Source organism: Perca fluviatilis, chromosome 14 (genome assembly GCF_010015445.1).
Source record: "Perca fluviatilis chromosome 14, GENO_Pfluv_1.0, whole genome shotgun sequence".
NCBI classification, from domain to species: domain Eukaryota; kingdom Metazoa; phylum Chordata; class Actinopteri; order Perciformes; family Percidae; genus Perca; species Perca fluviatilis.
In genome coordinates this window covers 3757307-3772361 of record NC_053125.1, presented here as the reverse complement: position 1 = coordinate 3772361, position 15055 = coordinate 3757307, and the positions used below count along the sequence as shown (strand labels likewise).

At 42.4% G+C, this 15055-nt stretch overlaps 1 protein-coding gene across 2 annotated transcripts in view; it reads right to left on the bottom strand.

Moving 5' to 3' along the window:
* The window catches only part of lrch4 (leucine-rich repeats and calponin homology (CH) domain containing 4), a 94258-nt gene that overhangs the window by 14934 nt on the left and 64269 nt on the right, over window positions 1–15055 (bottom strand). For both annotated transcript variants that reach the window (XM_039822048.1, XM_039822047.1), the window contains exons 5-13: window positions 13822–14068; window positions 11628–11724; window positions 10969–11071; window positions 10751–10860; window positions 10596–10648; window positions 7143–7280; window positions 6858–6926; window positions 6635–6689; window positions 6489–6552 (exon numbers count right to left, since the gene is read on the bottom strand). In XM_039822048.1, the coding sequence (XP_039677982.1) occupies window positions 6489–6552; window positions 6635–6689; window positions 6858–6926; window positions 7143–7280; window positions 10596–10648; window positions 10751–10860; window positions 10969–11071; window positions 11628–11724; window positions 13822–14068 (936 nt within the window). The remainder of the gene's footprint in view (window positions 1–6488; window positions 6553–6634; window positions 6690–6857; window positions 6927–7142; window positions 7281–10595; window positions 10649–10750; window positions 10861–10968; window positions 11072–11627; window positions 11725–13821; window positions 14069–15055) is intronic.

Genomic DNA, 15055 nt, shown 5'->3' with positions numbered 1-15055 from the left:
TCTAGTTTATAGCAGATTTTGTTGTTTTTTGGGTTTCTTATTTTGTACACAGATCTTTCTGTTGTTGCTTATGTAGTCTCCAGGAAAGAAGCTTCATAGCCTTTGGGCCGGTTTCACAATATTTTTGTTTGGTAAACCTCATACTTTTTTCATTTTCTTCGATTTTAAATCTGATTTATTTCTTGGGTCTCTTTGGGTTGAGTGTTGAGTTTCTAGGTTCTTCAGTTTTGACTGTAGCTCCGCTAGGCGTTTATATTTCTCCTTTTTCTTATGGACTGCAAAGGCTATGAGTTTACCCCTAAGCACCGCCTTCCAAGCATCCCACAGGACATTTGGTGATACTGTTCCATTGTCATTATTTAGCAGGTAGTCTTTTAACTCTTCTTTAATATATTCCTTACAAGCTCCATCATTCAGTAAGCTAGTGTTGAGCCTCCATAGAGTATTCTTCCTTTTATTATCTAGATGCAGGTATACTCCTGAGTGGTCTGAGACATCTCTAACCCCTATCTTGCATTCACATACTCTATGTCTATCTGCAGCTGAGATAAAAAAGTAGTCCAATTTGGAATATTCTGCCTGACAAGGGGAGTAGTAGGTAAATTGCTTATCTGTGGGGTGTAGGTCTCTCCATATATCTATCATACCAAATTCCTGTAGGATTTTCCGCATGAATACTGAGTTTTGGTTTCTTCTCTTGTGTAGATTTGTCAAGTCAAGTTTGGGTTGCAATTGGATATTGAAGTCACCCCCACAGATTAAAGTTCCTGATGACTCGTGGGTTAATAGGTCAAATATTTTTTTAATAAATGATCTGTCATGCCCTGGAGGCATATATACGTTTAGTAGAGTGACTTCTTTGTGGTCAATTTTGCCTTTGACTAAGATATAGCGGCCATCCTTATCTTTAGTTTGAGTTGTCAACTGGAACTGCAGCTTGTTTGAAAGCAGAATTGCCACTCCCCTCTTACCCCCAGATTTGTGAGAGGAATAAAATGCATTAGTAAACCCCATCTTTTTTAGTTTTTCCATGTTCTGAGTTAGAGAGATGCGTCTCTTGCCAAAAAGCCACTTTAATATTTTCCCTTTTAATTTTAGCTATAACTTTGCTCCTTTTCACTGGGTTATGTAGCCCATTCACGTTTAGTGTTATTATCTTGTATTCCTGATATTCCATTTGCTTTGTGTCTTTGAGTCAATAATGACCTGTTGCAACCTGTAACAACTTACCCTTGAACTCGGGTACAAGCAACCATTGAAAAATGAACAATACAAAACACAACGGGAATACAACAAGTTGACTTCCACTATTAGAGAACTTACATGCTCTCCAAAACTGAAGGGAAAGCCTGATTTAACAAAAGGGCCCCTCTTTGAAGTTGGAAAAGTTAATTCAATTGGCATTGAACTCTACCATGGCAGTCTTGACACCAGTCCGCTCTCCCCTCTGTGTGCAAACCTGTTTATCTCAAGTAGAGGTCGACCGATTAATTGGTAGGCCGATTAATCTGCCGATTTTTTGGCTTTTTTTACATAATCAGCATCGGCCAATATCAAGCCGATTAATAGACAGGCGCATCTGCGGGCAGCCTGGTGTTGTTGTTGTGGAACACGTGTTCGACGCACGCTGCCCCTAGAGTCAATTACCAGCAGAGTGAGCAGACCTCATCCAGTGCCTAAGGAAGGGGCTGTTCCTCGGAGAAAACGGTAAGGATTAAATTCTTATAAGTCGTATATATTTAATGAAAAAAAGTATGACATGTTACTGCCAACTTCGAGAAAAAACATTAACAGGCGATATGACGTTCGGCTACTTTGGATATTGATACCTGTCGTGTCATGCTAATGTCGCAATAATTAAGCTAGAATTTTGCAATCACAGACAGTGGATCTGAGACTTTTATTATTTGTTCTGTTTGTGTGTCTATATTTGAGAGGGTTGTCAACTCAATGCAGAGAAAGAAGTTGTAGTTAAAAGAGACCACCGCACCATGCTTTGCTAGCGTCGTTGCTAGGGTTGGTACAGAGTAGACCCGGTGCTATGGCACCAGTGCCTTAACCATAGGTGTATATATCTATGTGCCTTAACGACCCGTATCTACCGGACCGAATAGCAACGCGGATTTCTGTACCTCATTTCGGCGCCACTGATATGCCTGCGTTGCTCTCTGATGCTCCGAAAACGAATGTTAGAATAACAGAAACATCGCAGCACGTGATGCTAGTTAACATTACACTCGTCAGCAGCTAACATTAGCCTACCTTTAGCTAGCAGATGGATTAAAATGCTGACAGCTAAACGGTGTAAAGTGTGATTTATTTCACTGTATAGGATCCAACAGCAGTATGTTAAGCAGTGTGCTGCAGCCGTTGTTTAGCTACTTGTCTGAAGAACAACACAGACGGTGCGTCGCGGTGCATTCAAAGTTGTTGTAAAATACCCTTTTGCCATGGTGGTTGTTTTTGTCGTTCAACAGCAATTTACTAGTGAAATACGTTATTGTTATAAGTTATAGTTATTACATTATTACATTATTATTAAATCATTTAATTTTGACCATATGGCCTAAAGTTGTTTTCCCCCCTTAATTAGGTTTTGTCCATTTGGCTGTCTGTCAACAAACAAAACAAACCAAAAATACATGTTTCAGGACAGTTTTTAGGAAGATGATAGAAACTTTTTAGCCTTGTATCACTTACAATGCACTGAATTATTAGCTGATATATAAAACAAATGTTAGATTTTATATCTATACCTATCTATAAAATGACTTGAAGAAGATACTATACAAAAATACCAACTTAACCTTGTATTTTCCCCCTTTTTTAGTCATTAAGTCTGATGGCTGAAAAGAAAACCACCCCCTTATGGCAGCGCTTCACCCAGCCAACACCAAAACAAAGAAATGCTGCTGGTTGCTACTGTGTGTCAGCACTACTATTGTTAAAATGGTCAATTTATTTTATTGTTCTCAGCTGTTTGATAAATGCTGCTAAGTGCACTAAACTTTATCTTTTAATTGAAAAGTTTATTTGACAGTTAAATTTATTTTCTCTTTCTTTCTTCTTACCCGTTTTGTTTATTTATAAAAATATATGTTTTTACATTATACATTTTTAATGTAAGTATACAAGTGCAGATTGGTGTTCAGGTGTTCAATAAATGTTTTTGTGAGAAATTTTGTGTATCTTAAGTACTTATTAGTGTTAAATTTTATCTTTCAAATAGAGGTTAAAAACAAGCAAATATCGGCCAAAAATAATCGGCAGCATATATCGGCCGACCCTGATTTCAAAAGATCGGCATCAGCATCGGCCTGAGAAAACCCATATCGGTCGACCTCTAATCTCAAGCTAAAAGTCAGTCTTTAAATCAAAGTAAAGAAGGAGGATGGGGGGAGATAACCGTTGTTACAAGTCATGTCAGGGCTGAGGGAGGTCGGGTACATTTAGACCCTGGCGTTGGGGTCAGGTCTCCTGGAGCTTGTGGCGGAAAGCGCGCAGTTTCTCTCGTATCTGCTCCGGGCATCGTCCAAAAACACCTTGAGCTTGGCAGGCGGGGGGTCTGGAACCGCACACCCTTCTCCTTAAGCATTTTCCTTATTCCTGCATACTCTCGTCTTTTCATGTTTTATGTTTGATTGTGTTTTGACTGTCGTTTTCATCGTGTTCATTAAACCTCTTGCTTAACTTTCAATTCGACCCCAGCCTCTCCTTTCTCCTCAGAAATCAAACGATCACGTCTTTTCCAACAGTCTTTGTAAAAGACCTCTTTCTTCTTCCAAGCAGACAACAGGATCAGTTCTTTAGTTTTGTATTCCTGAAAGTTGATTATTATGGAGAGTGGCGGAGCTTGCTGTGGTGGTCGTGGAGCCAGAGCTCTGTGGCAGCGTTGTATTTTCAGATCGAGCTCACCGGAGATGGCCAGCTCTGACTTCAGCAATTTGACCACAAAGTCAATCGTGTTATTTTCTTCCTCACCTTCAGGAATTCCATAAATGCGGATATTATTTTGCCGCGCCCGAGCCTCCAAGTCTGTCATTTTTGTTTGGATGGATTCCTGTTTTTGCAGCATTTGTCGGAGCGAGTCCTCCAGGTCGAGGTTACGCTCCTCCAGCTCAGCCACACGCTGTACGGCCTCTTCGACTCGTGTTGTTTTGTTTTTCAAGTCCCCCCTGATATCTCCAAGGGCCTGATTAATCTCGTCTCGAAGCTCAGTCAGCTCCTTCTTCACGTCCTCTCTCAACGTAGATCGGAATGAGAGCAGCTCACTCTTTACGTCGGACTGAATCGCCTTAATCTCTGCGTGAATACTAGCTAGCAGGCTAGTTTCAGCCGGGTCACGTTCGGCCGGCATCATATTTTCCAGATCTTGTCGTCATCTTACTTTTAGCTTTGTTGGTTTTGTCCCCTTCCATAGCATAACAATTATATTTCAGCGTTAAAGCACTTGTATCTGGGGAAATACTCCGTGTTTTGGGGAGAGTGTTCGGTCAGCCTGCCATCTTGTCTACGTGCCAACCGGAAGTCCCCAAGCTCGCTTTTGTGATTTCTATCTATATATTGGACTTTTATTGGACCTGTTAACACAGGTTAACATAGGAGAGAAATATACCCCTGGTGATATCACAATTTAACATGGGCAAATGCAAGCCTTGAAACAGTGAAGTAGGTTCATCTTTGCCTCACATACCAAAACCTAACTGATGTACAACAAACTGGCATGACCCCACTTAAAACTTTATTCCATTTTGTGGTTAAAAATTAAATGCGCGAACGTGATAATTTATCATTGTTATTGTGGGCCATCTCATACGAAGAATGTGTAGGCCTATCTCAGCACAAACAGTCTCTTTCAACCTGTGCAACCAGTCAACCAATTATAGTTGTGTTTAATTTCATTAGACCCATATTAGGAATCTGATACAGCAACATCTGAATGTTATCTTAACTGTTATATTAACTCTCTCAGAATAAGCTTCATATGTTCTTCACTTCAAATCACTAGACTTTTGAGGCAACTCACTTCATAACTTAACCGAGACTAAGATAACACTAAGTCGCCTGAGAGAAAACGAGGATCAGCACCTTGCTGCAAAACATTCAGTGGTCATAACAATAGCGTATAGGCTACCATAAGACAAAAATTCTGGGTCGGCACAGATATACCCTAATATGGGTCTAATGAAATTAAACAACTATAATCAGTTGACTTGTGGCACAGGTTGAAAGAGACTGTTTGTGCTGAGATAGGCGTACACATTCTTCGTATGAGATGGCCCACAATAACAATGATAAATTATCACGTTTGCGCATGACTGACATGTTCCCTTTTTACCCCCAAAATGGAATAAAGTGTTAAGGGGGTCATGCCAGTTTGTTGTACATCAATTAGGTTTTGGTATGTGAGGCAAAGATGAACCTACGTACTGTTTCAAGGCTTGCATTTGTCCATGTTAAATTGTGATATCACCAGTTAACATGGGCGTATATTTCTCTCATATTAACTCTCACCTGTATTAACTTAGACTAAAAGTCCAATAAACGTCCAATATACAGATAGAAATCACAAAAGAATTTCAGCGGTGCGTAGTGTAGTGGTATCGATGACGTAGAAGCTAGTCCGTCAACTTTTTTGTACATGACATCCAAGGTTCGAATCCCAGCTAGATCTCTAGTGCGTTGTTTCGTTTTATTTTTTTCCATTCATACAGCATGTGTCGTATTTGTGTGAATAATGCTTAAACGGACATGTATTACACAAACTGGTGATGTTTTCAGCGATATCCATATTTTGTCTCACTTGAAAACACTTCGTGAAAATGTGAACCTCTGGCCCTCGAGGCAGAGCAGAACGCTCTTAAAAAGTATATTCACTGATTTTATGCAAATATCACCAGTTAATATGATCACCAGCTAAACTGGCACACCGTCTCCCGTCTCATTCTGTCATGGTGCCAGCTAATATCTTCCGCGGTTCTTTGCTCCAGGACCCCCACTCGCTGTTTCAAGTCTTTTACCGATTCTTCTAGCCTGGAAAGAGATGCCTTCGTCTCAGTAAACGAGTCTTGACATTATTTTCTTAATTCTCTCAGCTCCCGGAGAATCTCCGCCATACCTTCATTTTCGCTCCCGGAGAATCTCCGCCATACCTTCATTTTCGCCTGCCTCGGCTGATGCTGTGTTTTTCCTGAGATTCTAGTATTTTCCCTGTGTTCCTAGCCGCTCTATTTGTGCTCATAGTTGCTCAGAGGACTTCAATTGTTCCAGTTGCATTCAAACTTTTTTTAAACTTTAAACTTTAAAATAACTAACCATGACTAACTTTTGAAGGAGCGAAGACCCGACACGTGTCTCAAAACATGGCGTCACCGGAAGTCCTCAATATGGTTTACATTTTGAACCAAATTAATAAATGTAGTAGATAATACAGTAGCTCCTTTATACCCATTGAAAGCCTGTGTGTTTGTGTGCGTGCGTGCGTATACCTGTCCTGCTGCTGGAGCGTTGCACCAGAGTTGAAGGAAACACTGCGCTCATCTGTTCAGCACTCTAATAATAAAGGAACACATTCAGATTTTTCAAAATGCAAACACACAGGCCAGCTGTGCACCTGTCAGCTGAGTTTACTCACAGCACATCGCTGCCGCAGGGCCGGCTGGGAGCTGCTGTTCTCTGGAGAAGTTCCACTAGGGGGAAACAGACACCAACATTTGATCACTACAGGAAACCAACACTCTCCACAACCTCCAGCTCCATGTCTAATCCAGCAGAGACAGAGCAAATGCATGGATGAACGGCATCACTCAAAGTCTCTATGCTGCTGGGCTTTTATCTGCTCAATGGGCCGTACTTACGCTGAGCTACTTTCTGTCTGTGGTGTAGTGGCCACATGACTTCCTGCTTTGGCGGAGGACTTCAGCAAACTGCAAAGTTAGAGTTTGGACATGGAGAGCATATCATTACAGACCTGTATGTGTGGTACACAGACTGCTCATATTCACACTGAACTCCAGTGACATTATGATGTCATGTTGCCGATGTCATACTGATGATGTCGTGTTATAACTGTGACCAATCCAATCATACAACTCAGCCCTTTTAGATGTCAAATGCTTCTTCCTGTCAGACAGGACATGTACCTGGCCTTGTCTCTCTGCTGCTGCTGCAGCCGCTCTCTCTCCTGCCAGATGAACAGCGTGCCTGGCCGCCGCCGCTCCTCCAGGGTGGGGCTGGAGGGGGACGATGATGGGGGTCCCACCTCCAAATGGAGGCTGGACCTGGAAAGGAGAAAGAGATAGAGAATTCCAATAAGGCTTATAAGAATTACATGTTGTGATCTGAATGTGAAACAGTTATTTGTACAGGAGGATGCCAGCGCACTGCTCTGAGCCAGCAGGAACACCAAGGGAGACGGCTCACTAAACCTGCTGTCCTAGGACTGTACCAACCCACCTGCTACTGCATCAAGCACTTTGTGACCAACGGCCCCAGACTGTTAGGCTGCATCTCACGTCCCTTATTTGACAGCTCCTCAGTCCTCGGCTGAACCGGAAGTTGTTCTGTCCCTCCTCCGTGAAGGCCATCTCAAAGCTCTTATTTCTACTCCAAAGACTGAGCATCGAGGAGGGATCATCGAGGATACATGAGAGCAGCCTTCCTGGAAGCCATGCAGCTATTAGAGTTGCTAACTCAGCCCATACAGCTGATGAATTCATGATGCTTCAGAGGAAAGGATGTCTCCCTCTTAACACATTTGATCGTTTCCTATCTCCTCCCATGATTTCCTCACGTCTCTCCCGTGCTTCCGCATCGGGACAGACTAAGACAGAAGCGCAAGGACAGGAGGCAAGTGGAGGAGCTGGGGATGCAATTTAAGGGAAGTGAGAAGGACCCTTAGACTAGGCCCTCAGCTGTCCTCCACCCTTAAACTCAGCATGATTGTGCTCTCCTTCCACCAACACCATCATCTGGGCTTAGACTTCTCTCAGGATGGGACGAGACAGCCTACAACCTAAACTCAGAACTCCAGAAGAACAGTGCAAAGCCGGATCCAGCACACCATGGGGCCTGGGTGGAAACGCTCGCTGCCTTCAGCTTCCTGTGTGAGCACATGGCTGACCATCTCTCCTGCTCTGCCAGCAGTAGGACAGTGGGCTGCCCCAGCCTGCTGCTGCGGCAGAGGCTGCTCAGGGCCCTCTCTGGAGGACGTACTCAGCCTTCCTGCCTCAGTAGAGCAGCCAACATGCTGAAAGATCATCCACCCTGGACACGTGTATGACCTGCTGCCCAAATAGACCGACAGAATCACAAACACAGTGTCTGCATTGAACAGCAGCGCTACAGTTACAGTCCACCCTTTGTACATCACTGCACATATCAGAGCGCACATTTCAACTGCATCTTTGCTTTGTACGTATTTATTCCTAAATGTGTTTTTCTAAATAGGGTCACTACAACTCAGCAAATGTGCAATATCTCAGCTGTTTACTGTTATAAGTCACAGCAAATACATTTTTTATTTATGTTTTTTTCCTTTATTTTGAATTACTGTTTGGTATGTGTGAATGCAGTTAGAATTGCTATTTAATTTCGTTGTACAATGTTTGAATTTAGAATGGCCAGTCCCCATTAATGGTAACTCAACTTTGGCTCCAGGAAGGGGTTAAAATATAATGAAATATAAACTTTTTGAACTTCTGTCTTTGATCAAATGCAGGTCAATCCAAATGTTGGATATAGCACATTGGGTGACAGTACATCAGTTGGATTTAGGTTTTTAGCAGTTTAACAACTAAAAATAGGAGCAGGAAAAAGACACCATATAAACTATTGAAGTGATTTGATAGATGTGCACCTTTATTCTGAAGGCTGGTTTGTGTACAATCATTTCATAATTTCAATGTAAAAGTCTGTTTAGAAAGGGTGTGTTGAGTTTCCATTTTAAGTCTCAGTATTCTATTTTAGGAGTCCCAAAGGAAGTGTTGGATGCCAAGATTTGGAACATCCGTTTGTTCAAGCTGATTCCAAGTTTTTTTTTGTAGAGCCGATACGAGGTTGTGCAACAGCTGACTAAATCCTCCTCCGTCATAAGAAACACACTGGCCGTCCACTTACCAGATCCAAATCATTTCCGGTATGTGAGGACGTAATAAAGGTTTGCGTGCTGAATGAATGTTAGTCATTTGAATAAAGCATGTTGTTCCACAAGCTTTAGAACAATGGTCACATATTATTATGTAGCCAATGTGACTGCCTGAACGCTAAATCTCAACACTGTAGTTATGTTGATAATGCTGCCTGCTTTCTTCTTCTTCTTTTTCTTCTTCTGCATTTAGCAGCAGAGCATAACACCTGGAGGCGTACTGGCTTTCCACAAGGTTGGCATCGACTTGGCACTAAGTATCGCTTCTTGTGACATTAAGATATCAATATTTCTTTTTTAAATATCAAGGTTATCATATATTGTCAATACCTGAATATTGTGACAGTCCTGATGTTTTATTTTTTTAATTGTCTAAACTGCCTTTATCAGTACTGCGGTTTAGCTTTGCTGTGTCGGTACTCCTGCCTGCTTCTCCATCTGCTGTAGCTAACACTGACTATGAAGGAGTAGCTCATACACCACACTTCAAAATCTATCCCTTTAAGGTGTTGATATAGCTACAGGACCAACAGCGCTGCGTCAGCTCCAGAGATTCTCCATGCAGACTACAGGAAGTGATTCTCTCACATCTGAGAAGCTGGAATCGGAGAAGGCCTCTGTTCTTGATAAATGACTTGAACGATTAATCCATTAACAAAATTGTGGCCATGCATTTTCTTAAGCACGTAATGCAATAATAGTTTGAGCATTGTACTGTATAAGACGACCTTTGTTTTTTTACATAAAACTGAATCCAGACAGCACTGTGTGGTTGCTACAGCGTAATAAATATCAGGGTAAGTCAGCAAGTCAGGACTGTCAATTTCCCCAGATAACAGCAGCCCCGGCACTCAGCATGCACAGTGTGGGGGAACAGCAGTCTGTTGACTCTTCACATACCCTGGGAAGTGACCTTGTAAAACGAGGGAGGGAAAGAGAGAAAAAGTGATAAACCGTGTCTCTGTCCGTCACTAGGAGTGCCTGAGTACACAGCTTCCCACCAGAGAGGCCAACACACTGCTGGAGAACTGCCACAGAAACAGAGTAGAATTAAAGGTGATATCGAAATGCCTTTACATATTCTGGGATAGCTGCAAACACATGACAGCTTGGTAGAGTTCGTTACTAACGGCAGCCGTGTTACAGAAAGCTCAGCCAACAAATAGGCAGTGATGTTTTGACTCCTTCCATCAGCGGCTGTCACTAGAAACTCTGACATCCGTATCCATTCGCTCTGACCCTCTTCACTTCTGTGCTCACAAACTGTTACTAGTTTGCTCTTTTAAACAAAGTTATTGCTCTGTGATTTGATCCAATCATATTGTATTATGCCTTAAACTGTTTGGCTTTTTATTCCAATATTTCTGTCTTTAGCTTTAAACCAACTGTTTTGTGTACTAAACTTGTAATGCGGTGCCATGCACTTTGACAGTATGTTCACCAGACTGACCTGCATGCTGCGGAGTCCTGGGTTTGGGCTGGTGAACAACTCTCCTTCTGCTCCTGGAAATCAATGACACATAATCAATAACTTCCCTGTTCTAAGATAACACACAAGGCAACATGCTGAGCAACGAGACAATGGGACACATGACTGTCTGATACCAGAGGAGGTGCTGGGACACCAGCTGTGGGCCGGTCCATCCTCATCTCGTCCTCCTCTTCCTCTGTCACACTGCTGTCCATCAGGTCCACATGCTCAGCCTGGCCATTCACTGAACACAACAGACAAGAACATTTCCTCTGCATGTGCAAACACATCTACTGTTTCACTGTTTAATATACTTAATTACATGAAAAACAGGTTAGATGTCCTTCCTCACCTTTGTTAGCATTCAGAGGAGATTCATCCTCCTCCTCCAGGTTCCTCTGCTCTCTGCTGCCCTCAGCCAGGCGAAGAGAACGCTCAGAGAAGTCATCTGCTGACTACACACACACACACACTGTTGATGTGTAGTCTGTTATTAACACAATAGGATATGCAGGCTGTATTTCTGTTGTTGTATTTGTATGAGTTGCATTTTCTGACATGTGACCAATATATTTTAAAAATATAGTAGAATATATATAAACTATCATGTATGTATGTATGTATGTATGTATGTATGTACGTACGTACATACATACATACATACACACACACACAGCTTAGATCAATGTCCTATAATATTTGCAGACGGCCCGTGTTGCTGTGTCGTTGCAGGTAGCTTTGGCCTCCCTGCTGCTGCAGGACCAGAGAATACTGATAGCACTGGGACTCTGCTCTGTGCCAATGAGTTCATTCTGATTATTAAAGTACTATGCTGTTTTTTGATATTGTCATATTTTGGCTGACATATTATTGCATTGACTATGTTGGGGTCAGATATGTCCCTGTCCACCTCTAACTGTTCTTCCGATCAGAAATGCGCCACAACCTCCTGGTGATCAACACATAATTGAGTCCCTCAGGGCCCCCGGCAGGGCAGAGTGTGAGTGTTACCTCATTCCCAGACCACCGCTTGCTGCCACTGTCCACACTGTTGAAGCCAGAGTCCAACCCTCCAAACTGACCTGTGAACAGCTCCTGGTCTGACAGACTATATACACACACACACACACACACACACACACACACACACACACACACACACACACACACACACACACACACACACACACACACACACACACACACTTAGTCTGAAGGCCAGTGACTTGTGTTTTCTCTTCTCCACATCAGACTTAGAGCTTCTCGGTCAAATATTCTCTCTTCACCTTGGTTTTGTCTATTTCATGAGAATGGCTCACTGCAGCCAGCTAAAAGGCTCCATTCAACTTTATAAATATTTGATAAACCCTGCTTCCTTTCAGTAAACATACCCTTTCACCATGCTCATTTATCATGCGTTTCCCTACTCTACATTTCCTTTACACCCTGCCATTCATCCTCTCAGCCAACCCATTCTCACTCCCAACTCTTCACATATGGCAGCTTGGTCAGGACGCTGTGGCGTCATGTTTTTACCGCTCTGGGTACCCCTTTGGCATCATCCAAAGTCAAAGTCAATGTGCAGGGCATGGGTAGATTTAGGTAATACAACTACTTGGTTAGGTTTAGGAAAAGCTCTTGGTTTCGGTTAAAATAACTGTTTTGATAAGGACGTAACATACCTTTCATTAGTTAAAGGTGAATTCCGGCCAATTTTTACGCTAATCTTGATCGCTATAAATATGAGAGTACAGTCGATTAAAAAAAGAAAAGAAAGACCTGAATCGGTGGGATCAACACGGAGTAGCTGAAGCTATGTCTACGAGCTTCCACTTAGCTAAAATGGAAATTGTCAGGGCAAGTTTTAGAGTGCCTTTGTGCCTCTTAACACACAAAATGCAATTAAAATGTCTGCGCAACATGAACAGGGCCCTTACGTGACAACAAAATGCGTTTTCAACTCAGACAATGTTTAAATTCACATACCCTGTCTCGATCCGGCCACTAGCTAGCTCGCACTGCTAGCTGCTAGCTGCCGTGTGTTCAGTCAGGCTTCTGTGATAATCATCACGCAGCAGTTCCGTGTGTATTTGTAGCTCATCCATTTTGTGTGCGATCGATCTGTTGTTGGTGAGTATGCCGGTTGGGCCTGCTAGCCCAGCTTAGGGAACTACCACACAGATCGCCATTGCCAAACCTCACCAACACCAGATCAATTGCACACAAAATGGATTAGCTACAAATTCACGCGGAACTGCTGCGTGATGATTATCACAGAAGCCTGACTGAACAAGTGCCTCGCGCAAACATGGACACCTGGCCAAACCTTGCGCTGAAATACTACACGGAGCTTTCTTGCCAGGAAAGCCAGTGGGGAGGCCGGTGCGGTGGCTCAACAGCGCCCTGTATCAGATGCTGAGGGTCATAGACCAAGCTGCCGTATTTCACAAGTTGGGAGTGAGAACAGGTTGTCTCCACTTTTGTTCACATTGATCCTCAAGTGGATATTGTGGTGGCAAAAATATAAAATTTTTAACCAACTCCTATTATGACTAGCAATAGTCAGTAAACTGTACCTATGTCTAATGTTACTTAAATATGAACGCACTAACACTTTTTCCATTCTTTCTGGATTGTATTTATGTTGTAGTCAAGTTTCAGTTTTTTATTTTACTTTAAAACTTCCTTCCCTTATCCCTAGAAATAACCAGTGCAATACCTATTACAAGTTGCCACTGAAGCCACTTCCCACCATCTGTTTCTGTAAAATCGGTTTGAAACCAGAAGAATGGTATGGACACAAGCTCAGCCTGCCTTCTGATTCTACTGTCTCAACATAAACCTGATCATAATAATATAATAATAATAATATTCCATGACTACAGGACTACCAAGAGTGCCTTCATTCTGGTTTGCTAAAGAAATAGTTTGAGATTTTAGAAAACAAGCTTATATTCCTACTGTCCCAGAGTGAGATGAGACTATCCATATCTACGTATGTAAATACAGAGCAGGACGAGGTTAGCCTAGCTTACCATGAAGACTGGAAGCAAGGGGAAACAAAAATATAGCCACCAACTCCTCTATATGTAAGTGATTAATATGTTGTTTCTCACTCTTTTAAAGTAAAAATAACAATGTGTGGTTGTATTGGGAGTTTCTCCGTGTGCCTGTGTTTAGCACTGGTTCCTCTATCCTTCCTCACCAGCTGTTGAAGCCCGTGGGCCGCAGGCGTCTCTCCAGCTCCTCCTGGCTCCTCTTGCAGGCCTCCATGTTCAGGTACTTGAAGATGTGGTATTTGCCCTTGGAGCAGATCTGTGCGGGAGGCATTTGCAGCGGGTTGTTGTCAAGCAGGATGCTCTGGAGATGCCGGAGGTGGCGGTAGCACAAGGGCACGTGGGAAACACGATTGCAGGACACATCGAGCCGGACAAGGGGGAGCTCTGATATTTCTGGATGGTGCAGAGAGAGGGTTTTCTTTCTGTTTTCATTCAGTTTCTTACCTACATTCATTGTGTATCCCCGAGGTTCAGCAAAAGTGTTTTTTCTTGCTCATAAAACATTTGCAAAGCCCATATCCTAAGTATTTGAAATTCTGCATTGTTTACATCCATGTCTACTATCTTGCATCTTCTTTTCCTGCCTTGGCTGGCTCATTGCAACATTTCTTTACCTATAGCTCAGTGGAGAAGTGTGTAACCATTAGCAGGAATGTGTATCATGTCACCCGCGTGCATGGGTTCGTGCACGTGTATTCTCGTGCACGATACAAACAAAAACGGGAACTCAGATAAAACTTCTCCATAGCATTTCTGGGTCTGAAACTCTTCACATTTACCTTTAAACTGAAACTTTAACTTTTGCTGCTCCCACTTTATTTGTCCATTTAAATTCTTTCAGTAATTGTTTTTTCCACTGTCAGTGTTTCAACTATATGTAAAGTTTCAGTTGAAAGTTCTCAGCAACTCCTGCACAGATTTTTCACTTTAAAAGTCTTGTAGTCATTTCCTGGCTGTGAAAAACCTGAAGAAGTGTTGACTTTTATTGACGGTAGCCTAACAGCATTAAAAAAAACACAAGCAAAGTGGAGGCAAGTGGAAGTAACAAGTGAATGTGTGATGTCAGGGAAGAGAAAGGGAGAGCAGCAGTGGTGTGTATGACATGACTGTTCTTGTTGTACTGATGGACGTTACACTGACGTTACCATGGGAGCCGCTGTAGTACACACAGTTCCACATTTGTTTTACCCAGACTGTATTTGTATTTAAATCATTTTTAAACACTATTATAATCAAGTGTCAGGTCAGATATGTCCACCATATTCCATAACACCTCTTCACTTTATCCAGTACAAATATTAGCAAGCTAGTTTTAATTTAATTTGTGGCAAAGTTTGAACAGAGAAGAAGGTGATGCAAGCAGCTCCGGTCCACTGGTAA